The sequence below is a fragment of the Anomaloglossus baeobatrachus genome, chromosome 3, assembly GCF_048569485.1.
Source record: "Anomaloglossus baeobatrachus isolate aAnoBae1 chromosome 3, aAnoBae1.hap1, whole genome shotgun sequence".
Classification (NCBI taxonomy): Eukaryota; Metazoa; Chordata; class Amphibia; order Anura; family Aromobatidae; genus Anomaloglossus; species Anomaloglossus baeobatrachus.
This window is the reverse complement of record NC_134355.1, coordinates 488,159,607-488,185,047: the sequence shown is the minus strand read 5'-3', so window position 1 is coordinate 488,185,047 and position 25,441 is coordinate 488,159,607. Positions and strand designations below refer to the sequence as shown.

The window sequence follows — 25,441 nt, the reverse complement described above, 5'->3', positions numbered from 1 at the left end:
ACATCAGTGCTTTGTGATGGCCACTCCAAAACATTGATTTTGTCATCCTTAAGCCACTTTGTAACCAGTTTGGCAGTATACTTCGGGTTATTGTCCATTTGGAAGACCGATTTCCGCCCAAACTTTAAGTTCCTGGCTGATGTCTTGAGATGTTGCTTCAGTATTGCCACATAATCTTCTTTCCTCATGATGCCATCTATTTTGTGAAGTACACCAGTCCCTTCTGCAGAAAAACAACCCCACAACATGATGCTGCCACCCTCATGTTGCACAATTGGATGGTGTTCTTAAGCTTCAAAGCTTCTCCCTTTTTCCTCCAAACATAACGAAAGTCATTATAGTTTTTTTAATTTCGTCAAACCACAGGACATGTCTCCAAAAATTAAGGTCTGTGTTCCTGTGTTCATTTCCAAGCATTAATCTGGCTTTTTTATGTTTCTTTTGGAGTAATGGCATCTTTCTGGTAGAGTGGCTTTTCAGCCCATGTTGATACAATACTCATTTCACTGTGAATAATAACACAATTTTACCAGCTTCCGCCAACATCTTCACAAGTTATTTTGCTTTTGGGTTGATATGCACATGTCTGATCAAAGCACAACCATCTCTGGTACACAGAACCCTTCTCCTTCCTGAGCGGTATGATGGCTGGACATTCCCATCTTGTTTTTACTTTTGTATAATTGTTTGTACAGATGAATGAGGCACCTTCAGCTATCTGGAAATTGCACCCAAGGATTAACCAGACTTTTGCAAGTCCACATTTCTCTTCCTGAGATATTGGCTGATTTCTTTTAACTTTCCCATGATGCTACACAAAGAAGCAGTGTGTTTCAAGTGTGCATTAAAATACATTCACAGGTATGTCTCTAATTAACTCAGATTTTGCCAATAAACCTATCAGAAGCTTCCAAAGACATGACATCATCATATAGACTTTTCCTTATTGCTTAAAGGCATAGTACTCTTAAGGCTGCTTTACACGCTGCAACATCGCTAGCGTTTGCTAGCGATGTAGCGAGCAATAGCACCCGCCCCCGTCGTTCATGCGACATATGGTGATCGCTGCCGTAGCGAACAATATCGCTACGGCAGCGTCACACGCACATACCTGTTCAGCGACGTCGCTGTTGCTGCCGAACAATCCCTCCTTCAAGGGGGAGATGCGTTCGGTGTCACAGCGGCGTCACAAAATGGCCGCCCAATAGAAGAGGAGGGGAGGAGATGAGCGGCCGGAACATGCCGCCCACCTCCTTCCTTCCTCCTTTCCGATGAACGCAGGTAGGATGATGTTTGTCATTCCTGCGGTGTCACACACAGCGATGTGTGGTGCCACAGGAACGATGAACAAACCGGCGGAATGAAACACCAACGACATTATGATTTGTAGCGATGTGTCAACGATCAACGATTTTTGCCGTTTTTGCGATCGTTGATCGTCACTCCTAGCTGTCAGACGCTGCGATGTCGCTAACGACGCCGGATGTGCGTCACAAACACCGTGACCCCGACGATATATCATTAGTGATGTCGCAGCATGTAAAGCACCCTTAAGTGTATGTAAACATTTGACTTTGCAGAAAGTACTAAAACTAGACTAGACTAGAGTCTGCAAAAGACCTGAGACTGGGACGGATATTTGTCTTCCAAGACAATGATCCCAAACATAAAGCAAAATCTACAATGGAATGGTTCCTCACTAAACGTATCCAGGTGTTAGAATGGCTAAGTCAAAGTCCAGACGTGAATCCAATCGAGAATCTGTGGAAAGAGCTGAACACTGCTGTTCACAAATGCTGTCCATCCAACCTCACTCAGCATGAGCTTTTTGCAAAGGAAGAATGGGCAAGAATTTCAGTCTCTCGATGTGCAAAACTCATAGAGACATACCCCAAGCGACTTGCAGCTGTAATCGCAGCAAAAGGTGGTGGTACAAAGTATTAACTTAAAGGGGACAAATAATATTGCACGCCCCAATTTTCAGTTTATTTTTTTTTTTTAACGTTTAAAATAACCAATAAATTTCTTTCAACTTCACAATTGTGTCCCACTTGTTGTTGATTCTTCACCATAACATTAAAAATTTTATCTTTATGTTTGAAGCCTAAAATGTGGGAAAAGGTTGAAAAATTCAAGGGAGCCGAATACTTTTGCAAGGCACTGTAAATTTGGTAATCCTAACTGACCTAAAATGGGAAAGGATAATTCAAATTTCATGTCAGATAGTGAGAAAAACATGCATATGTGTCTTTTTAGATAGTGTATGTAAACGTCTGGTTTCAACTGTACATATATGCATATATGATAAATACGGACCACAGCCACACCATGATTTAGCAAGTTAGCATATAATGAATGATTAGTCAAATTGCATGGTGAAGTGAAAGACCCAGACGGTCGCTAATATTAAATTAAGGGAAAAAGAGAAAACACGCGACCACATGCCTGATAGTGCAAAAGTGATGTCTTTATTGAAGCCAGGGAAGGTGAAAAATGGCGGCACAGTTACAAGTGAAAAATGCAGGAAACAGGAAATCCAAGGTATTAAATACAATCAAAGACCGTGCACACTACTATACCAGTACCATCCTATAATCAATAGGGTGGCACACACTGTCAACCAGGATGAGGTCAAAGCTGTATAGTAACCAGACCATAGTAGATCATAGTGGTGGGGGAAGGCTTCCCCCTGACGAAGGCTTGGACAGCCGAAACGGCCGTCGGGTGACGCAGGTCACGGTATACTCCGAGGTTTGTCCTCCAGGTATGTCTGTACTCTCTATATGCGGTTAATTATAACTTTAACATACTTCCCTACCCTATATGTATCTGGGTGTGTAACCACTATGATCTACTATGGTCTGGTTACTATACAGCTTTGACCTCATCCTGGTTGACAGTGTGTGCCACCCTATTGATTATAGGATGGTACTGGTATAGTAGTGTGCACGGTCTTTGATTGTATTTAATACCTTGGATTTCCTGTTTCCTGCATTTTTCACTTGTAACTGTGCCGCCATTTTTCACCTTCCCTGGCTTCAATAAAGACATCACTTTTGCACAGGCATATATGCATATATATAGAAAAATCATTGTATTACTCAGTGCTGTAACATCAGCTCTAGAAAGGCAGCATTGATGAATATCCAGTAGTTCCAGTTGTTTGAAGGCAGTCAGACGTGCCGCAGCCTCAGAGAATCCACCACCTGCTGCCTTATTGCATGACAGATCCAGTTTTCGTAAGTAAGGCCAATACTGAAATGCAGCACCTTAAGAAAAAGAAAAATGTATTTCTTCATGAAACCTTTTTGAGACGACCAATAAAAATTGTATTTCACCAAGCAGAGAAAAATACATACATTCTGTAAAGATATACATTATTCCTTCTATCTGCTAATCGAATTATCCAAACAAAATTTCATCAAAAGGTGAGATCAGGGGTCTCAAACACTTGGGCCATGGGCCACAAGCAGCCCCTGGGGCTGCTTCTTGAGCCTGCAGACACATGGACCCCTGGATGATTGCAGCCGGGCTGATGCAGGGACCGCCACTGTCAGTGCTTTATTTCAGTTGAATGACTTGCCGGCACCACACAGAGAAGCTCTCTGCACAGCTATAGCAATAGCAGCCACCAGCCAATCAGAGGCGGCTGCTATTTCTACCTTACCGATCTGCAGGCTATTAAAGTGCCTGCTAAATATTAAAAATCATTAAGAAATGTTACTTAAGGCTGCTTTATCGTGCGATAGATCGTCGGGGTCACGTTTTTTGTGACGCACATCTGGCATCGCTGGCGATGCCGGCCTGTGTGACACCTCCTAGCGACGCAGTATCGCTCACAAATCGTGAGTCGTGTACTGGTCGCAAGGTTCCATAATATCGGTTCTGAAATCGGGCGCCGGTTGTTCATCGTTCCCGTGGCATCACACGTCGCTCCGTGTGACACCACGGGAGCGATGAACATCGCGTACCTGCCTCACGCATCAGCCGCCGGCTCTATGTGGAAGGAAGGAGGTGGGCGGGATGTTTACATCCTACTCATCTCCGCCCCTCTGCTTCTATTGGCCGGCGGCCGTGTGACGTCGCTGTGACGCCGAACGTCCCTCCCACTCCAGGAAGTGGACGTTCGCCGCCCACAGCGTGGTCGCACGAGAGGTAAGTATGTGTGACGGGGGTTACCGACTTTGTGCGCCACGGGCAGTGATTTGCCCGTGACGCAAAAAGGAGGGGGGCGGGTATGATCGATTGTGAAATCGCACAATCGGTCGTACCATGTAAAGCAGCCTTTACTCTTTACAAGGCTGAAAGCCCATCTGTCACTTATAATACGTAGTAAGTACAGGTCCTCTTGAGAATATCTGTGTGCCATTTGTCTAATAACCCTTATAAAAATAAATAAAACAACACTCTGTGAGGTGTAGAAGGATAAGCAGGCAGGGCAGTGCCAGCCTCCGTCCACCAGAGCTTTTTGTTAAGACTGACTTGGAGACTCTTTGGTAGTGCTAGGGAGACAGGGCATCACTGGGAGCAAAGCAAGCAAAGCCTGAGGTCGTGTGAGAGACATCTCCATGAGAGGTTTGAGAGATTTATGCCATGAAGTACAGAGACTATCCTGTTTGCCAGTGTTTGTGGAGAGCGGCTGCAGTCTATCGTGGAGTTGAATCCCCCTCAAGCTTCTTCATTAACAGCTGGAGGAATCACTAAAAGCCTGACAGAGGACCTCCTCCATCCATAGTGACAAGCTTTATAACCCAGCTCGGTTCCACAGTTTCCAGACAAGCTCAGGCCCCGCAGTGGACATCCTTGGCAGGATGCTTGCATGTCAAGATAGTTTTTGGTGCCAAACCAGGTTAGATAGGCTGCAGCCATTGTAAGAACAATTACATACCTAAACTTTTAACTAAAACAGATTGTGGTCAGTGGTTATGTTTGGTGCCAGGGCATTCTTCTGATGTGTACAGGTTGAAGGGGGAGGTCTAGAACTTTGTATAAGTTTGTGAACTACTGTGCTGTACCACCAACAAAGCATTTCAACTCCCCAGTAATTTATGCTGTGTCATCAGGGTAATTCACATGCTCCTGTATTAGGCAGGGCGTACCACAGGTAAATTTGATGTGCATTTCCTGTGACATCCCTGGTTAATGTCGTTGGGGCAGCATGGTGGTCCTGATCAATCCTGACAGGGTGCATGTTATATAGTTTTGGTTGTTTTTCTTGTTGCATTGTCGGAAATCTTCATCCAATACCCTTTAGTAAAAACATCCTAGTTCTCTGCAACTGTCTGGTCTCATTTCTGATCCGTGACCCGCTGTATCCTGATACGAATCTCTCGGCACTCAGCTTACAATTGCTCTCGCCTGAAGCCATTCTTCATGCTGCATAATGGCAGCCTCCATATTACTTTGTATAGTGACACAGATAGCAATGAGTGGGAAGGGTAGATGAAGCAGGTGCAGCAGTACACTCGGGAATACTATTGACCTACAAGCATTTGTCGGTTGTATTTCTTTATCGCCAATATTAAACAAATCACTGCATATGTAACGCCCCTGTAGCATGGACGTTACAGGGTACTGTATAATATCCTTTTCCTGGGCAGGAGGAGGTATGTTTACACATACACATACACACATCACACCACCATATAGCAGGGAGAAGCAGTCACTAGGAAAGGGTTAACAATGTTACTACAGACACAGGAAGTGACTCAGCCAGAATCTAGGCCTAGGTTGCCATAGCAACTTGGGAAATTGGTGAGGGCATGAGCAGTTGGGTAGAAAACAGATAGTTTCACTTTAGCCAGGCAGAGTAGCTTGGACACAAGACAGAGCAGACGTGTGCAGCTCCCTGAAGGGAAGCTATCAGGCCTTCAAGGAGGCAGAGCAGAGCTGTCTGGATGTAACACCGAGCAGACAACACCACCAAGCTGGGGGCCAGTAACATCTATAGAGACGGCACCTGGTACCTGTAATCGTGGACCAGAAGAGAGTAGTCGCCAGAGAAAGGGACTGAGCACAAGAGAAAGGTACAGAGCCCTAGTCAAGGTGGCGATGGCGCGACAGCAGAGAGGGAGCCTGGGGAAAGGGATAGGAGTTCAACCCACGAGAGGCTCAGGCTGCCGGCTGTTCGGGCCAGGACCGGGGGACAGTACAGAGTTGTGCATGGAGCAGAAAAGTCACAGATTGTCAAACCGGATCCAGCCTCTGACCTGCCCGGGAAGCGACCGGAGTCTCTGATGGCGAGGACCAGCACCGGGGGTGCGATACCACCTGAACCAGTGAATAAAGTGACTGGAACCCGCACTCGGTGACTCTGAGTAACTGCCACCGCCCTGCGCTCCAGCGCTCCCCTGGACTGCTGCCCCCATTCTCACTAAAACCTCCCGGGGTACCCCGCTCCGCCCGTGGGGAGCGATACTATCCTGGCTGCACATAACACCTGCCCCGGAGAGAGACTGTGCAGCAGCGGCTACTTCCTGGCCGCATACCGCGGGTGGCGCTGCAAAGCATCCCCATTCCCCATCCACTACTGCCCCTGGAAAAGGACTAGTCACAGTAAGGGTCGGCGGCGGAGGAGGCCGAGACCCCAGTCACCGCTGCAACCGGTGACACGCTTCCCAGGGGCCCGTCACTCTCCTTCCATCCTCATCTGTATTGGACACTTGTCCGTTTGCTGTTCTTTGCTGTTTCTTTAACATGTAGCCGACGGGGTCACGTAACCGGGTCAGGCCAGTCACAGCTACCCCAAGGAACCACTTGCCTGGTGACGAGTACCCTAAGGCCCAGTGGACGCTTCACATATATCTATGTAGGCTTGTGGGAGTCAAGCAAATTAATATACAGACTTTATATAATATAGGACACATAGTTACTGACTCAGATGTCTGATGCTGTCCTGATGTAAGCATGTAGAGCGTAGCTTTAAAGTCCACAAACATGAGCAATTTTTTAGTTCCTCAGCGATATTCTTCATTGTACTTCCAATCTCTCTATTTTCTGACAGTTCCAAAAATTCAATTTTTGCCATCTTGCTAATGGCCTGTGCTGAAATACAGGAAACAAAGCTTATTCACACAGAACAATGTAGATATAGCTACTCATAAAAAAAAAAACCCAACAGATTTAGGGAAGGAATATCTCTTCTGCTAACTGTGCCAGTACTGGTTTTCATAATACAACAACTTAAAAGATATGTCAGAAAAGTGGAGCTGTCACTTGTAGGTATACAATATTTTCATTGAATAAGCATACATTGCCCATTGTGTTTAAATGTAGACATTGTGGTGGCCCAACATATTGGACTGTGCAATCTACTGTGCTAAACTACACACGTGAGGCAAAATGGAAAATTCCTCTGTGGTCAATCAAAATTGCAAATTCTTTATGGAAACCATGAATGCTGTGTCTTGTGGCCTCAAGAGAAGAGGGACAACCCAGCTTGTTATCAGTGCAGAGCACAAAAGCCTGCATCTCTGATGATATAGCGATGCATTATTGACTATGTGGAAAGTGACATGCCAGTGTGAGGAGACTTAAACACCTTACATGCTCCTTTGGGAAATGAAATATGCAAATTGCCTCTTGAGAGAGGAAGAGGACTTCAACTCTAGTGCCACCTATTGGAAGTGGCAATCCTAAAAGTCAATATCAACCCTTTAACGAGCTTTGCCATATTGGTGTACTCATTCCCAAAAGTTTATAAACTGTTGTAAATAGAAGAGATGGAGCTACACAATGGTAGACGTGACTGTCACATCCGTTTTTAGATGTGTTCCTGCCATTAATTTCAAAATAAGTAATTTTTTTCAAATGAAATGTCTAATGTTTACCTTTTTATCTATGTTCTTTGTTCTGTTGTGATACAATATGGCTCTAAAGCTGGGTTTACACACTGCAACATCTCAAACGACATCGCTGTAACGTCACCGGTTTTGTGACGCAATAGCGATGTTGTTTGCGATGTTGCAGTGTGTGAAACCTATCAGCGACCTGGCCCCTGCTGTGAAGTTGCTGGAAGTTGCTGATCACTACAAGTCGTTCAGGACCATTCCTAGGTCCTTTGTTTCCCGCTGTGCAGCATGAAGTTTCAGTGTGTGAATCCTTTTCAGCGACTTTGTTAGCAACTTCCCTTTCAAAAGGCTGCTTATCAACGTCCCCAACAACCAGCTAGGTCGCTCTGCAGGTCCGGATCGCTGGTAAGTTGTTGGCCAGGTTTGCCGGGTTGAACGCTCACCAGAGACTTAGCAGAGACTTAGGGAGGTCGCTATTGCGTCACCAAACCGGTGACGTTACAGCGATGTCCTTTGCGATGTTGCAGTGTGTAAACCCAGCTTAAGAGATTTGATAATCATTGTATTCTTGGTTTCTTAACATTTTATGCAGCGTCACAACTATTTTGGAATTGGGTTGTACATCTCCATAAGAGATATGAGCGGGCTCAGGATTAGAGATTAGCGAACCTGACTTATAAAGTTTAGGGCTCGTACTGAACACTGGGTGTCCGGGTCTTGAACATGCACACAGTCTTTTAAAAAAAGCCTTAACCACTCAATCGTGCATCATGGGGGGGGGGGTATGCTCAGTACTTGGTCCAATGATAGCTGCTTGCAGTCTCTAAAAGGCTGTCACTGGGGGTAAAAAGAACATTTTCGGATGCTGTGTGTAAAAGTAAAAATAAAAAAATTCCCTCCCTTGGAAATGCTCTGTTTATGGATGGCTGTATGTGGCCAGAGAACTGAATTGCCCAATCTTTGACTTCCATTATACTCATTACTCAAGTCGGGCCTGTTAGTTCGGACCCCAATTGATTTATATGGGGTTCAGAGTCAGGGAACAAGTTCAGGTCAAGTCTGGGTCCCGAAACAAACTTAACTAAAGTCCGGCCGAACCCAGTGAACCCAAACATCTACGAGTCTGCTCATCTCAACTCAGGGTAGCCGCTTTGCCTGATCCCACCCTTCCTGCTTGCTGCTCCTCTTTCTTCAGGTAGTGATATTGATGATTTTACCTAATGCATCACCATCCTCGGCTTTTAGGCTGCACTCTGTTAAATTCAATGACTTTAATTCACATTTGGTTGTAAAGTGTTGTGTGAGTCTGGATAAGGCTCCTCCGAGATCATTGTTCCATGATAAATCCAGTGCTTGCAAATTAGGAATCAGTTGAAGTGCTTCCCCTGCATGGAGGAGAAAACTAGTGATACAATCCATATATCATACACATCATATTCTTACTATCAGACATTAAAGTGCTTTCATAATTTCATCAAAGATTATTTGAGGTTGTTATATTTAAAAATGCTTGCAAAACGCTTGTTATTAATTTCTACATGAAATACATATTACTATTCATATAAGAGGGTTTTTTTTAAGGTATTTTTTCCAGAAGAGGTTTTGAAGAATATATAGGGGGAATAAAATGCATGTCATATCTATGAAGTGAGTGGTGCTGGAATTTGTTCCAAACTAGTCACTGTTAGATCAAAAGGCTGTAAAATAAAAACAACCAAAACTCTTCAAAATCTCTTCAGGAAAAGAAAACATAGCCTGTGGCTTTTGGTTGTAAGCTGAGACTATATTCAGATTGAGTTTTTAAGGAGCTAGCGGCTATGTGAACACTCGGTTTTTGAGTCGTTTTTGGAGCAGAAAATCTCCAAATCATCCTCAAAGATGAAAAACGCCTCAAAAACTTGGAGGTGCTGCTCACTTTCTGCTCCAAAAACTCTGCAAAAAGCCTCTGTGTTACGCATAGCCAGTTTATCTTCCAAAAACTCAGCAAAATAGATTCAGTGTGCCATTGATTCACTCCAAATTCCTTATACAAAAATGTTTGGAAAAATCTTCCTTTTAATTTCTATGGGAAATCTACTTTGTTGTTCATATCTGAAGGGGTTTTTTTATTTTTTTTTTTCCTGAATAGATTTTGAAGAAGGCCTGGCAGAAAAAAAATGTATGTCACTTTTTAAGTGGATACTAATGGAATCTGCTACATTTTCTCCAAGCTAGGGACTGTGATATCAACAGGCTGTACAAAATAGTTTGGGGGAAATACTCTTTCAAAACCTTTTCAGAAAACACTTAAGGAAAAGAAAAACTTCTCGAAATCTACTAAAAAAAAGTTATGTGCACACACAGTGATTTTGCAGTGTTTTCGGAGCAACAACTCAAAGTTTTTAAGGTGTTTTGAGATTTTGATGAAGACTTAGAAGTTTCCATTCACTTTCAGCTGAGTATCTGATCCAAAACTTTCTAAACCCCCCCTTCCCCCCTCTGTTTGCACACAGCTTAAGGCCGGAATAATACGTCCGTGTTTTTGGTATGTATAACATCCGTTTTTAACACAGTTGTCACACGTACCCATGTTATTATCTGAAATTACACACACGTCCGTGTGTTCACATGGACCGTGTGACTCCGCGTGGCCCCGCACGCACACAGGGAGACATCTGTTTTTTCTTCGGCATCACGGGTGTCACACGGATCGTACACTGATGTGATCCGTGTGACATCAGTGTGACACGTAGCAGAGAATACACGTGTCTTTGAATTAAAAAGATTTTCTATATTCACCTGTATCCAGAGCTGCTTTCTTCGGCTCTCCTGTCTCCTGTTTCTGACCCCCACTAATTATGCTCATGTAATATTCACTGCACCTCTGAGAACTTTTATTTTATTTATTTAAGTTTATTGAGAACTCTGATGACCTTCTAGACGTCATTGCACAGACACTGCTTGCTAGATACTCACCTTTCACCGGTGATGCTATCCCCAGCGATGCTGTCCTCGGTGATGCTGTCCCCAGCCATGCTGTCCCCGGCGATGTTGTTCCAATACACGTGACTTCTCTGGTATGTGTCACTCGTATGCAAACACAGATGTCACATGCGTGACACACGTATGACCATAACCATGTGTGTGGCTTGTACCTGATTAAAGACGGACATCTGAAACCAGCCTAAGGCCTCTTTCAGACGTCAGTGATTGTGGTACGTATGTGACAGTTTTTATACGTACCATAATCACTGACATATGCAGACCCATTATAATCAATGAGTCTGCACACACATCAGTGATTTTTCACTGACCGTGTCTCCGTGCGGCTTTACACGTGTCCGTGATTGCCGCACGGAGAAAAGTCCGTTTTTTTCTGGCATCACTGATGTCTCACGGACCACACTATGGTGTGATCCGTTAAACACATACCAGAAAAACATTTTCAACTCACCTTTCCAGCTATGCTCTGTGCAGCCTGTGCTCTCTGCAGCTTCCTGGCTGGCTCATGCATATTCATGAATGCAGCCAGAGCCGACCCGGAAGTAGCTGCAGAGAGCGGTGGGCGGATGTTGCAGAACTGTGGAGTTCAGCACCACGGACAGCAGGAACGTGACAGGTGAGTAATGTCCATGTGCAATCACAGAGTAAGGATCACGTATCACGGATTGTACATGGACAGCCAATGTGTGCTGTGAATCATGGCACACAGAGGGACATAGGCCTTTTTTACAAGTCAGTAAAGAACGTCTGTGTTTTTTACTGACGTGTGAAACAGGCCTAAGGGAGTATTTATTGAAGCAGCTTCCACTTAAAAAACTGAACTCATCAATAAAGCTCTGTAAACATAGCCATATGAGTCGTCAAAGATTTTTTTTAAAGCTTGTGTAATATTTTTCTCAGTTTAAGGCTAAGTTCACATGAGCGTATAAACTTTGTCCAATTTTCATCCAGAAAAAAAAGGATTATTTTTTAATGGCGTTGTCATCTGTATTGGCATTCATTATTATTCATCAGCAATAAATAAAATTTACAATACCAAATATTATGTTAATATTACAGCTTCCTATATGTCAATAATGGTAATGTATAGGTAAAAATAATGGCAATATATAGGTAAAAATCAGATGCTATACAGTTAATTGATATACAATCTGATTTTTTTTTGCTCAGTTTGTGTGAAAAAAAGACAAAAAACAGTCACCCCAACACCCCTAATTAGATGTCACTGGTCCGAGTGCTGTCTGGTTTTTTTTCCACTGACAGCACTCAGACCAAAGATATGGTGGTGTGGATGTAGTCTAGCAAACGTAGTTTTTATGTTCATATTTATATATTTTTCTTTATATGCAACATATCTCAAGCCAAAGTAAATTGTCAAGGAGAAAGCGTCTCTGAGTAATCCAATCATATATTTATTTTTAGGGAGGCATTTGGAACATGATTATTCTGAGTAATGAAAATGATGCGTCCCACACCTTGAATGTAAACATGTGCATATGGAGAGCACGGCAGTAAGGACTCTGCTGCAGTCTCTGTTGTCTCATGAGGAAGTGATACAATTACTATCATAAGGCCACAGAGTGGAGCAATTAGAGGAAAAGTATATGGGTATGCTGACACGAGAAAATCTCGCATGGCACTCTGACCAGTGTTATTCAATGATGGAGAGAAGATGGTAATCTTTTTTCTCATCCAGATTATGGATGAGCGAAAAAGTCTCAGCATGCTGTGATTGTCATGGAGAGCCATGTCACTCGCACCCATACAAATCTATGGGTGTGAGAAACATCGGACTGCGCTTGGATGACATCCGAGTGCAGTGTGATAATCACATCAGCTGAGAAGTCTGTTCCTCTCCTCCGAAGCTGTGATCTGATCGCAGGATTGGATCACAGGATCACAGTTGCATGACACTCAGCTCACGCTGGCAGCACAGATGGAGCCGAGGGTCATTAGCATATTGCATCCGATGCACTCACATCACATGCCATGCGATCGTGTGACTCCAGCCTAATAGAAACATGGGCACCACTTCTGTTTTTTTAACCACTCATGGTTTTGGCTTACAAATAATGAGGTAAAAAAACTCACCAAAATACTTAATGTGTGCATGTGGCCTAATACAAAAAAGTGCTTGTGGATGTGTGTTTTTTTTAGCTCCAAATATATGCATTTCACTATAAATGAATGCCTCTAAAGTTATCCATATACTTTAACATTATATTTCTAGAGGATTAAAATCTGTCTTGAAAATGGATATATGGGTATACAGCTCATTATGGCACCGCTCTGGTACTGTACCATAGAGTTATTACATACTATCCTTTTGTCCAGAACAAGAACAGAGTAAATTATATCCTCCAGAATTAAGCATTGAAGATATCTATTGGATGACTGCTAGCAGAGATATTAAAACCATGATACATTGATACAAAAGGAATGTTCTAAAATTGTGTAACTTTTCATTTTACCAGTAAGTCTATAAATGTATAAGGACTCAATCAGACATCTTGTGTGTAAAAACATCAGTGTTTTGGGTCCGAGTTTCATCGGTGTATGTTTTTACTATCAGTGTTTCATCAGTGATTTTCACAAATGGAAAGAAAAAAATAACCAAGCTTCTGTACATTGCAATGTAAATTACAGACCGCACACAGATTGGTTGCTGGCCGTGATCAACACGGACCCATAGACGTCTATGGGTAATCTTATCTGTGACTTGGATAAAATACAGACATGTGAATAGCACTATAACCTTTACTGACAATCACAGATAGAAGGTGATTCAGGGATGTCGGAATGAGGCCCAAAAGTGAGCGATCATGATCAAAAGATTCAACTTGGCAGCCCCACAACATGTAATCATAAGATCACAAAAATAAAATTGTAACCTGGTTGGTCATGCCCGTCCCAAAAAGCCATACCTAAAGCACCAGCATCATCAGCTGTCAGGCCACAGTTACTGAGGCTCAGTATTCTTAAACTGCTGACATGACCGAAGTGTGGGGTCAATAACGTCATAGATCCACCAAGCAACTCATTCCAAGAAAGGTCAATTTCTTCAGCATCTGTTAGAAATTGCATCAATGAACCTAAGAGAAGACAGAAGTATACAGCTATAAAGAGCAAATTTGCCATAGAAAATCGTCATTTAGATGCTTATTATAAGAGATAACATTTACAATCATCGCTGATCTGCATCTCTTCTTCAGGTCGTCTTCCTTCGTTGTATCAACATGTCCTTTTCTCTGGGGCACAGCAGCCAAATGCTTGATATAAGTCAAAAGGACTTTAGGGCATCTTCTCTTGTTATGGCAATGGCGGTGTTTATTCTGTATTTTTTATTTTAACTGTATGTATTGTGTCTGTTCTATTCATGCGGTTTATTATCTAAATAAAGCTGTTCCTATTTGAACTAAATATGGGTGTGCACGGATTTTACTAATGTGTGTCTGACCACTTCTTCACACGCATTTGCCTTTTTAATACACAGTGTGCAGAATTATTAGGCAAGTTGTTTTTTAGAGGATTTTTTTATTATTGATCAACAACTATATGCTCAATCAACCCAATAGACTCATAAATATCAAAGCTTAATATTTTTGGAAGTTGGAGTGTTTTTTTTTTTTAGACTTGGCTATCTTAGGAGGACATGTGTTTGTGCAGGTAACTACTACTATGCAGAATTATTAGGCAACTTAATAAAAAACAAATATATTCCCATCTCACTTGTTTATTTTCACCAGGTAAACCAATATAACTGCACAAAATTTAGAAATAAACATTTCTGACATGCAAAATCAAAACCCCAAAAAATTAGTGATCAATATATCCACCTTTCTTTCTGATGACACTCAACAGCCTACCATCCATAGATTCTGTCAGTTGCTTGATCTGTGTTCGATCAACATTGTGTGCCGCAGCCACCAAAGCCTCCCAGACACTGTTTTGAGAGGTGTACTGTTTTCCCTCCCTGTAGATCTCACATTTTATGAGGGACCACGAATTCTCTATGGGATTCAGATCAGGTGAACAAGGGGGCCATGTCATTATTTTTTCATCTTTTAGACCTTTACTGGCCAGCCACGCTGTGGAGTAGTTGGATGCAAGTGATGGAGCATTGTCCTGCATGAAAATCATGTTTTTCTTGAATGATACCGACTTCTTCCTGTACCACTGCTTGAAGACATTGTCTTCCAGAAACTGGCAGTAGGTCTGGGAGTTGAGCTTCACTCCATCCTCAACCCGAAAAGGTTCCACAAGTTCATCTTTGATGATACCAGCCCATACCAGCACCCCACCTCCACCTTGCTGGCGTCTGAGTCGGAGTGGAGCTCTCTGCCCTTTACTGATCCAGCCTCTGGCCCATCCATCTGGCTCATCAAGAGCCACTCTCATTTCATCCGTCCATAAAACTTTTGAAAAATCAGTCTTAAGATATTTCTTGGCCCAGTCTTGACTTTTTATCTTATGTTTCTTGTTCGTTTTTCAGCTTTCCTTACCTTGGCCATGTCCCTGAGTATGGCACATTTTGTGCTTTTTGATACTCCAGTAACGTTGCAGTTCTTAAATATGGCCAAAGTGGTGGCAAATGGAATCATGGCAGCTTCATGCTTGATTTTCCTCAATTCATGGGCGGTTATTTTGTGCCTTTTTTGCCCAACACGCTTCTTGCGACCCTGTTGGCTATTTGCCATGAAATGTTTGATTGTTCGTTGATCACGCTTCAAAAGTTTGGCAATTTCAAGACTGTTGCACTCTGCAAACATCTCACAATTTTGGACTTTTCAGAGCCCGTCAAATCTCTCTTCTGACCCATTTTGCCAAAGGAAAGGAAGTTGCCTAATAATTAAGAACATCTTATATAGGGTGTTGATGTTATTACACCACACCCCTCAGCATTACAGAGATGCACATCACCTGATTTATTTAATTGGTACTTGGCTCTCAAGCCTATACAGCTTGGAGTAGGACAACATGTATAAAAATGATCATGTGATCAAGACACTCATTTGCCTAATAATTCTGCACACAGTGTAAACTGTGTCATTCACAGACACACAACACACTTCAGCCCCACATTGTTAATCCAACCTAAGTGAAAGGGAAATTGAAGGGGGTTGTGTAAGATAAGAGAAACATGGCTGATTTTTTCCCAGTTTTGTATATACGTTGTTTCAGGTATTACATCTTAGGCTGTGTTCACATGTCCAGTAATTATATATCTATTAGATCGGATCCTGAAAAGATATGTTGGCAAAAATGTTGTGCAAACACACCTTTTTTGTCCATTGTTAAACAACTGATGTCTGCCAGATCAAATTTTTTTTTTTTAACTTTGGAATGTATAGGGAACGGATCCGTTAACGGTTTGCAATTTAGCCCTTTGTTTTACTTGAATTTGCAAAGGATTCATTTTTTTCTTACAGAATCTGTTACAAATGGAAGATAAATAGTAATCCGTTAACGGATCCGTTCTCCATAGACTCCAATGTTAAAAAAAAACCCAGATCCGGTAGAAATCATTTAGTCAACGCATCTCTACAGGATCTATTCTGATGCATGTTTACAGGGCATGTGAACTCAGCCTTTGCTTGTTTCACTTGAGCAGACCTGAGCTGCAATACTAGATAGCCAACAGACAGTAAAGACTGTCCAGGAGTAGAGATGAGCGATCCTGCTAGGAATGGATTGTGTCAGGATCAACGAACCCACCTGGGTTCACCGATCAGATTGCCGATGCGATCGACGATCCTAGCCAAACCCATTGAATTCAATGGGAGGCAAAACTTATGTGTTTTTCATCAAATGTTCAGTTTTCCAATTCCGCCTCGAATTCGCCAAGGATCCAACAATTTTGTAATTTTCCAATCACAATCACTCATCTCTATCCAGGAGGAAAGCAGCCTTTTTTTCTAACCTCTAGGATATGTTCACACTGAAGAAATGCTAGTGGGGTCTTCATTTTTCAATGAAATGAAAAAATGACCAGAAAACAACATTAAAAAGATGTCAGAAAAATTATTCGAAACCCTCCAAAAAATTCGTCGGCGATCAAAACATTAAGAAAAAAGCTCAGGAAATGACCAAAAAGATTACACAATAGATGCTTCAGGAAATAAATGCTAAAAGATCTTCTGCTTGAAAAGCTCAGAGGGTTGACCTGAGTTTGAAAGACGCTGTGTGCACAAACCCTAAAACTGCTCAAGAAAATGGTTCAGAAATGGAAAAACTCCAAAAACTCCACATAACAGGAGCGTTTCCTGAAGCAGTTTCTGCTTGTAAACAAATGGCTTTTGAATTACTAAACACTGTGTGAATGTAGCTTTACTGCCATTGTAAGTGATCTTTTGTGACTGTGTCGAACTATCGCCCCATATCACTTCTCCCCATGCCTCAAAGCTACTTGAACAACATATCCATCTTGAACTGTTCTCCCACCTCACTTCCTGCTCCCTCTTTGACTGGCTACAATCTGGCTTCTGACCGGATCATTCTACTGGAACTGCCCTAACTAAAGTCAAGAATGACCTACTAACTGCCAAAGCCAAGCGACACTACTCTGTCCTCCTACTCCGGGACCTGTCCTGTGCCTTTGACACAGTAGACCTTTCCCTTCTACTACAGATTCTCTCACATCTGGGCATCACAGACTTGGCCCTATGTTGGATCTCCTCATACCTACCCGACCGAACTTCTGCATCTCCCACTCTCACACAACTTTCTCATCTCGCCCCCTTTTTGTCGATGTCCCCCAAGGTTCAGTTCTTGGACCACTGCTGTTCTCCATCTACACCTTCGGCCTGAGACAGCTCATTGAGTCCACGGCTTTCAGTATCACATCTATGCTGATGATACGCAGATCTAACTCTCTGGATCTGACATCACCTCCTTACTAACCAGAATCTCACAATGTTTGTCTGCTATTTCATCCTTTTTCTCTGCTGGATTTCTATAACTGAACTTGGACAAAACAGAATTCATCATTATCTTTCCTACTCACTCAACCCCCCAATTGACCTATCCATCAAAGTCAATGGCTGCTTACTTTCCCCAGTCCCATGTGCTCGCTGCCTGGGAGTAACTAGACTTTGCTCTCTCGTTCAAGCCACACATCCAAGCCCTCTTCACCTCCTGCCACCTCCAATTCAAAAGTATTTCCCAGATTCGTACATTCCTTTTCCAATAAGCTGCAAAACCCCTAGTGCATGCCCTCATTATCTCCCGTTTGGACTATTTCAACCTCCTGCTCTCTGGCCTCCCTTCTAACAGTCTCGCACCCCTACAATCTATTCTAAACTATGCTGACCAACTAATCCACCTGTCCTCCCGCTACTCCCCGACGTCTCCTCTCTGCCAATCCCTTCACCGGCTTCCCATTGCTCAATGACTCCAGTTCAAATCCCTCACCATCACCTACAAATCCATCCACAACCTGTCTCCTCCTTACATCTGTGACCTAATCTCTCGGTACTTACCGGCACATAACCTTCGATCCTCACAAAATCTCCTTCTCTACTCCCCTTGCATCTCCTCTTCCCACAATTGCATTCAAGATTTCTCCATACTCTGGAACGCTCTGCCCTAACACATCAGACACTCGCCTACCTTCACAAGCTTCAAAAGGAACATGAAGACCCACGTCTTCCAACAAGCCTACAACTTGCTGTAACCTTCAGTCCGTTACAGCGCTGCATGACCACCTCCACCCTCACCTACTGTATCCTAACCAATCCCCTGTAGGTTGCATGCCCTCACGGACAGGATCCTCTCTCCTGTACCAGTCTGTTCCTTGTTTTGTTTATGATTATTGTACTTATCCCTATTATGTATACCCCTTTTCACATGTAAAGCACCATGGAATAAATGGTGCTATAATAATAAATAATAATAATAATATAAAATGTGCATGCAGTATTGCTAAATAAGATTTAATACAGGAGACTTCACAACATTTTAGATCACTTATGTCGTAAGCCATTTTACTTACCAAGTTCTTTTAGGCCAGTAGCTGTCAGCCCACAGTTATTCAGGTTTATAAACTGATATTCTGCTTTTTTACCAAATTTCTCCATAAACTGCTTTACTTTCAACCATCCGGATGTGTCAGAATCCAACTCATCCTCTTCTGTGAAATGGACAATATTGTAAGTGACATGATACATGTCCACTGTATCGCTTCTTAAAGTCTTAATGTACACAATTATATGACAAATCAACACTATCAATACTACGGACGTGCATTCATTTGTTTCTACGCTTTGTTCTGTACAGGAATCATGAATTCTACACCAATTCCTGCTTCAACACCATTCCTTTTTGGCAGTTTGGATGAGTTTGGTACGCATATGGATTTTTTACATGTTCCGTATTGATGGATGTAATTTTTAATAACTTTTCGAAAAAATCAGAAAACATATAGCACATGCAGAATCACACGTAGGTGCAAAGGATAACTCTGCCATTATATTATGGCTTTGGTTGTGTGTGAGGCCTCATTCTTTTCAGGGTTTATAGAATGACAACAGGGCATCTCTAAAACATTGCAGATTTTTTAAAAAATGCTGGTTTTAATGGTTTGTGCAAAGATAACACATTATCCACCAATCCAGTTATTGATCAGTGGCGGTCCAACCACTGGGACACCACGTTCTAATATTTTGGTATAAACCATCAATTTCCTACTAATCCAGCAATTCTAGTAGTTTTGGAGGATTCTGTGTTATATCACCCTCCTACAATAAGAGGATTCGGCTAGTATAATCAGTGACACTGGTACAGTATATAATATAATATAATAATATACTGGGTAAAGCATTCTTACTGCAGTAATATGTTAAGTGAATTGTTCTTATTTTAATTGATTTCCTAAGTTTTAAAGTATTGAATACATTTTTCTAAATTGTTAGCAGTTTAATGGTGGGCTGAGATGTTGCTTCGAGATCTTCAAACTTAAGGCCACTTTACACGCTACGATTTATCTGACGATATGTCGTCGGAATTACGGTTTTCATGACGCACTTCCGTCACCGTTAGCGACGTCATTTCGTGTGACACCTACGTGCAACTCCAAACGATTGCAAATAGGGTGAAAATCGTTGATCATTGATACGTCGTTCAGTTTCAAAATATTGTTCGTCGTTTGGAACGCAGCAGACATATTGCTATGTTTGACACCCTGCCAACGACGAACAACATCCACATGACCGCCTTGATCAAGCAATATATTGCCGAACGATGTAGTGTCGTTTGTCAGATGTGTACGTGTGACCGCTACAAAATCATCTATGAGCGATCTCGGCAAATCGTAACAACGATCTGGGTGTGTCACATCGCTAACGAGATTGCTAGTGATATCGTTGTGTGTAAAGCAGCCTTTAGGTTCCAATTCATCAAAGTGATTACGTCAGAACTGGGGCGTGACAGGGTGTGGTGACACCCACTCATCAAATTCATGACAATGATGATGTTCCTTATGCCTTATCTTATGGGAATAAGTATGTTACAAAGCGTACATGGAGGAACATGCCCTTTTGTGCCTCTCCTGATTCATTACGAAATGTGTGCCTCTTCATGAATCAGGCACCTCACATTCCACCCTTCCTCTTTCCTCAAGACCAGAGTGAAAAACACTGGTCTTGATGAATCAGGGCATACGTCTCTGATAGTTTCAGCTATTTAAAGAACCTGTCAATGTATTCATGCTGCCTGAACAATGTGCAGCGTGAATCTATAATGCAGCCATGAAAGTTTTACTCTGAAAAGCTGCAGTCTTTCAGAGAAGACGAACTTTGAAGAGTCACCTAGAAATTATGTGTGTCTGATGACTTGTCAAAGGCTGATTCCCGAAGGCTTCTGCCTGCCCTGCTCGTAGACTGACAGGTCTCTCCTTGTTTGTTTGTGTATAAGAAGAGACCTCTAAGTACTCCGGCGGCTTTTCAAAGGATGTTTTCTCTGAAATCCCAGTTTTTGAGAGTGAAACATGCACAGGCTGCAATAACACAGCCTTTGTCTGATTCATGCTACCGGTGATTCATAGTTAAAGGGAGCCCGTCTCCTCCAAAATGTATATTAAATGGCTATACTGAGTTGTAGGAAACTTAGCCCATATAACAACCTTACTAGCACTGTACCTATTACTGATACAATGCCTGAGAAATAACTTTTAATCCACATAGAATTGAGGAGGCTTCATTGCTCCCTTGATGTGGCCAAGAGTTTGGTGCACCATTATGCTTCCTCATTTGTATATTTGGGCCCTTTTCTCTCTTCTGATTAATGGTGCTTACTTACCAGAGTGAGCTGGTCTGCATGCTGCCAGTACGTATGCGGCTGTGTAGGAAGGGGGAGAACAGCACCCTCTCCTATGAAGGTATCGGTAGTGTAAACTTAGTATGCATAAAAGTGTAATGTGTATATGTACTGTGAATACCATGTAAAATGTATAGTGGGAGTACTGGCCCCTCATGCTGTGTCAGGCAGGAGACGTAGTACAGGGCCAGGAGTGTTGTATACAGTTAGGTCCAGAAATATTTGGACAGTGACACAAGTTTTGTTATTTTAGCCGTTTACAAAAACATGTTCAGAAATACAATTATATATATAATATGGGCTGAAAGTGCACACTCCCAGCTACAATATGAGAGTTTTCACATCCAAATCGGAGAAAGGGTTTAGGAATCATAGCTCTGTAATGCATAGCCTCCTCTTTTTCAAGGGACCAAAAGTAATTGGACAAGGGACTCTAAGGGCTGCAATTAACTCTGAAGGCGTCTTCCTCGTTAATCTGTAATCAATGAAGTAGTTAAAAGGTCTGGGGTTGATTACAGGTGTGTGGTTTTGCATTTGGAAGCTGTTGCTGTCACCAGACAACATGCGGTCTAAGGAACTCTCAATTGAGGTGAAGCAGAACATCCTGAGGCTGAAAAAAAAGAAAAAATCCATCAGAGAGATAGCAGACATGCTTGGAGTAGCAAAATCAACAGTCGGGTACATTCTGAGAAAAAAGGAATTGACTGGTGAGCTTGGGAACTCAAAAAGGCCTGGGCGTCCACGGATGACAACAGTGGTGGATGATCGCCGCATACTTTCTTTGGTGAAGAAGAACCCGTTCACAACATCAACTGAAGTCCAGAACACTCTCAGTGAAGTAGGTGTATCTGTCTCTAAGTCAACAGTAAAGAGAAGACTCCATGAAAGTAAATACAAAGGGTTCACATCTAGATGCAAACCATTCATCAATTCCAAAAATAGCCAGGCCAGAGTTAAATTTGCTGAAAAACACCTCATGAAGCCAGCTCAGTTCTGGAAAAGTATTCTATGGACAGATGAGACAAAGATCAACCTGTACCAGAATGATGGGAAGAAAAAAGTTTGGAGAAGAAAGGGAACGGCACATGATCCAAGGCACACCACATCCTCTGTAAAACATGGTGGAGGCAACGTGATGGCATGGGCATGCATGGCTTTCAATGGCACTGGGTCACTTGTGTTTATTGATGACATAACAGCAGACAAGAGTAGCCGGATGAATTCTGAAGTGTACCGGGATATACTTTCAGCCCAGATTCAGCCAAATGCCGCAAAGTTGATCGGACGGCGCTTCATAGTACAGATGGACAATGACCCCAAGCATACAGCCAAAGCTACCCAGGAGTTCATGAGTGCAAAAAAGTGGAACATTCTGCAATGGCCAAGTCAATCACCAGATCTTAACCCAATTGAGCATGCATTTCACTTGCTCAAATCCAGACTTAAGACGGAAAGACCCACAAACAAGCAAGACCTGAAGGCTGCGGCTGTAAAGGCCTGGCAAAGCATTAAGAAGGAGGAAACCCAGCGTTTGGTGATGTCCATGGGTTCCAGACTTAAGGCAGTGATTGCCTCCAAAGGATTCGCAACAAAATATTGAAAATAAAACTATTTTGTTTGGGTTTGGTTTATTTGTCCAATTACTTTTGACCTCCTAAAATGTGGAGTGTTTGTAAAGAAATGTGTACAATTCCTACAATTTCTATCAGATATTTTTGTTCAAACCTTCAAATTAAACGTTACAATCTGCACTTGAATTCTGTTGTAGAGGTTTCATTTCAAATCCAATTGGGTGGCATGCAGAGCCTAACTCGCGAAAATTGTGTCACTGTCCAAATATTTCTGGACCTAACTGTATATAGATTTGGAGATAGGAAGTAGGGTTAAGTTGTAACTAGGGAAAGAAGCAGCAGGAGGAAGATGAAAGAAGTAGTTAGTTAGCTATAATAAGGTTCAGCAGGAATACAGGAAGTGTAGCAAGATGGTTACTAGGGAGATGGAGATAGGAGGGAGGAGAAGCTGAGGGTATTAGAATGTGTGTAGGATGTGATTAGTTAGTTGCGGCAGGAGCTGAAGCTTACAGCCAGGATCCAGAGCAAGGGGTCTGCCTAGACAGGGAGGAATCCTCCCGTGTAGCGAGATCTCACCTAGCGGACGGGCAGTGGGGCATCTGAGATTGATGGGATGTCGGGGTACAGAGACCGCGCAGCGGGATCCTGAACTGGTCGAGGGCAGCCACGCATCAGAGGGCCCGAGTAACCACGGAAGCCACCAGGAAAGGTTACCGGGGGGGGCAAGGTCATATAGGACTTGCTGGAGGACAGCGCCAAGGGCGAGTGCCAGGAACAGAGAAGTTCCCCCCGAGGTAGAACGGACACAGCACGAGTGGTGCTAAGGGCCTGAAGTGTTAGAAGGAGAGTGATCTGTAATAAAGAAGTTCCTGTTTTGTTTATCAAAGTCTGCATGTGCTTAATGTCGCCATCCCTGTCTAAGGCGAGGGTCCAGCAAGTACAGATGAAGGTAATAGTGACTGTGACAACTAATGACTCAGGTCCCAATGGGAGCCCAGCACGGACATTGACAATATTATCTGAAACAGGGTAACGAACCATCGGCCATCACCTTACTCCCCTCTTCAGTTGTGTGTCCATAAGGTGGTCATATGCATTCTCCTCCTTGTTTCTTTTCTTCTGGCGTCACTCTCTACATTAATACACCCCCCTCCCGGAGTGCAGCAAGTGATGTCAGAAGAAAGGACACAGTGAGTAGAACACGCATGGTCACTGCCCTTAGGGGACTTGAAGCTGTGACTGTCTAATCACTGGTGCTATAAACAAAAATTCCCCAGTAAGGCTGCATGTAGTGAAAATCACAGCGTCCTTTGAAGCCCCGCCACAGGCAGTGTTTCAAAACAGCACTGTAATGACAAGCACGGAGGACTTTAACCTATCAGTAACCGAGGTTATTTTGACCTTCAAGACCAAGACAAAATTTATAAATTATACCAGTGTCACTTTATGTGGTAATAATTCTGAAACGCTGAACCCCTTCCCGACATTGGAATACCCTCTTGATGCCAGTGCGATCCCTACAAAAAATGTATATATATGTATATATGTATATAATGTACATTCTAGCGAATTTGCAGGCACAAGAGCTATGCCTGGCACGATCGCCACTGAGACTTTAGCTTTCCTGACAGCTGAGCTTTGGCTGTCACAGCCAAGGATGGTCACTATGCTATCTGTAGCTATTTGCCCCCTAAATGCCTCGATCAATATCGATTGCAGCATTTAGGGAGCTGGGAGAAGGAGTGCGCTCCCTCTTCCCTCCGCTTGGTGCCCCCCATGACATTATTGTGAGACCTCGAATGTTGACATGGCGACCCAAGGTCTTCATGCCATCCTCCAGGTCACCCTGCTATGGAAAGCCTCTGGGTTCATGCCAAGACCATGATAGCAGAGGCTTATGTCAGTGTTACACTAACAGCTATAATGTTAGTAAAAAAAAAAATATACATAAATATATACCGTGTATATATATATATATATATATATATATATATATATATATATATATATATAAAATAAAAAGATAGGATAATAGAGAAGAAAAATATACCAAAAATATGTATATTTATGTTTAAAAAAATAAAGGAAAAAAGGACACATATGTAGTATCGCCGTGTCTGTAACAATCCAATCTATAAAACTGTAACATTAGTTAAGCCCCTCAGGGAACACGTAAAGACTAAACTAAAAAAAAGATTTTAAAAAATGTCTTTTTATCGTACAGCTGACAAAAAGGTGTAATAGAACTTGATAAAAAAGGGTACCACTGAAAACATCATCTTGTCCCACAAAAAACAAGCTTCCTCACAGCTCCATCAGCAAAAAAATAAAAAGTTATAGCTCTCAGAATACAGCAATGCAATTTTTTTTTCCATAAAAATGTATTTATGGCATAAAATTGGCAAAACATAAAAAAATATATATAAATATGGTATCGCTGTATTCGTACTGACCTGAAGAATAAAGCTTTTTTCTTTTTATTACAGGGTGAATGGCATAAACCAAAAAAACAACAATTTCTTTCTTACTGTTGACTCTGCAAAAACTCTTATTGTCGTTCTTATTCATTCTCGCCTGGATTACTGTAATTCTTTACTAATTGGTCTCCCCTTTACTAAACTCTCCCCTCTCCAATCCATTCTGAATGCCGCAGCCAGGATCATTTTCCTCTCCAACCGCTTCACTGATGCCACTGCTCTGTGCCAGTTCATTGCACTGGTTGCCTATCTATTACAGAGTCCAATATAAACTTATCGCTCTCACCCTCAAAGCTCTCAACAGTTCCGC

General features: G+C 42.5%; 1 protein-coding gene across 1 annotated transcript in view; it reads right to left on the bottom strand.

Annotated features, from left to right (window-relative positions):
• LRRC31 (leucine rich repeat containing 31) overlaps positions 1 to 25,441 on the bottom strand; it is a 64,704-nt gene that overhangs the window by 15,103 nt on the left and 24,160 nt on the right. The window contains exons 3-7 of the mRNA XM_075338558.1: positions 18,763 to 18,900; positions 13,697 to 13,864; positions 9,008 to 9,175; positions 6,877 to 7,044; positions 3,102 to 3,269 (exon numbers count right to left, since the gene is read on the bottom strand). Of these exons, the coding sequence (XP_075194673.1) occupies positions 3,102 to 3,269; positions 6,877 to 7,044; positions 9,008 to 9,175; positions 13,697 to 13,864; positions 18,763 to 18,900 (810 nt within the window). The remainder of the gene's footprint in view (positions 1 to 3,101; positions 3,270 to 6,876; positions 7,045 to 9,007; positions 9,176 to 13,696; positions 13,865 to 18,762; positions 18,901 to 25,441) is intronic.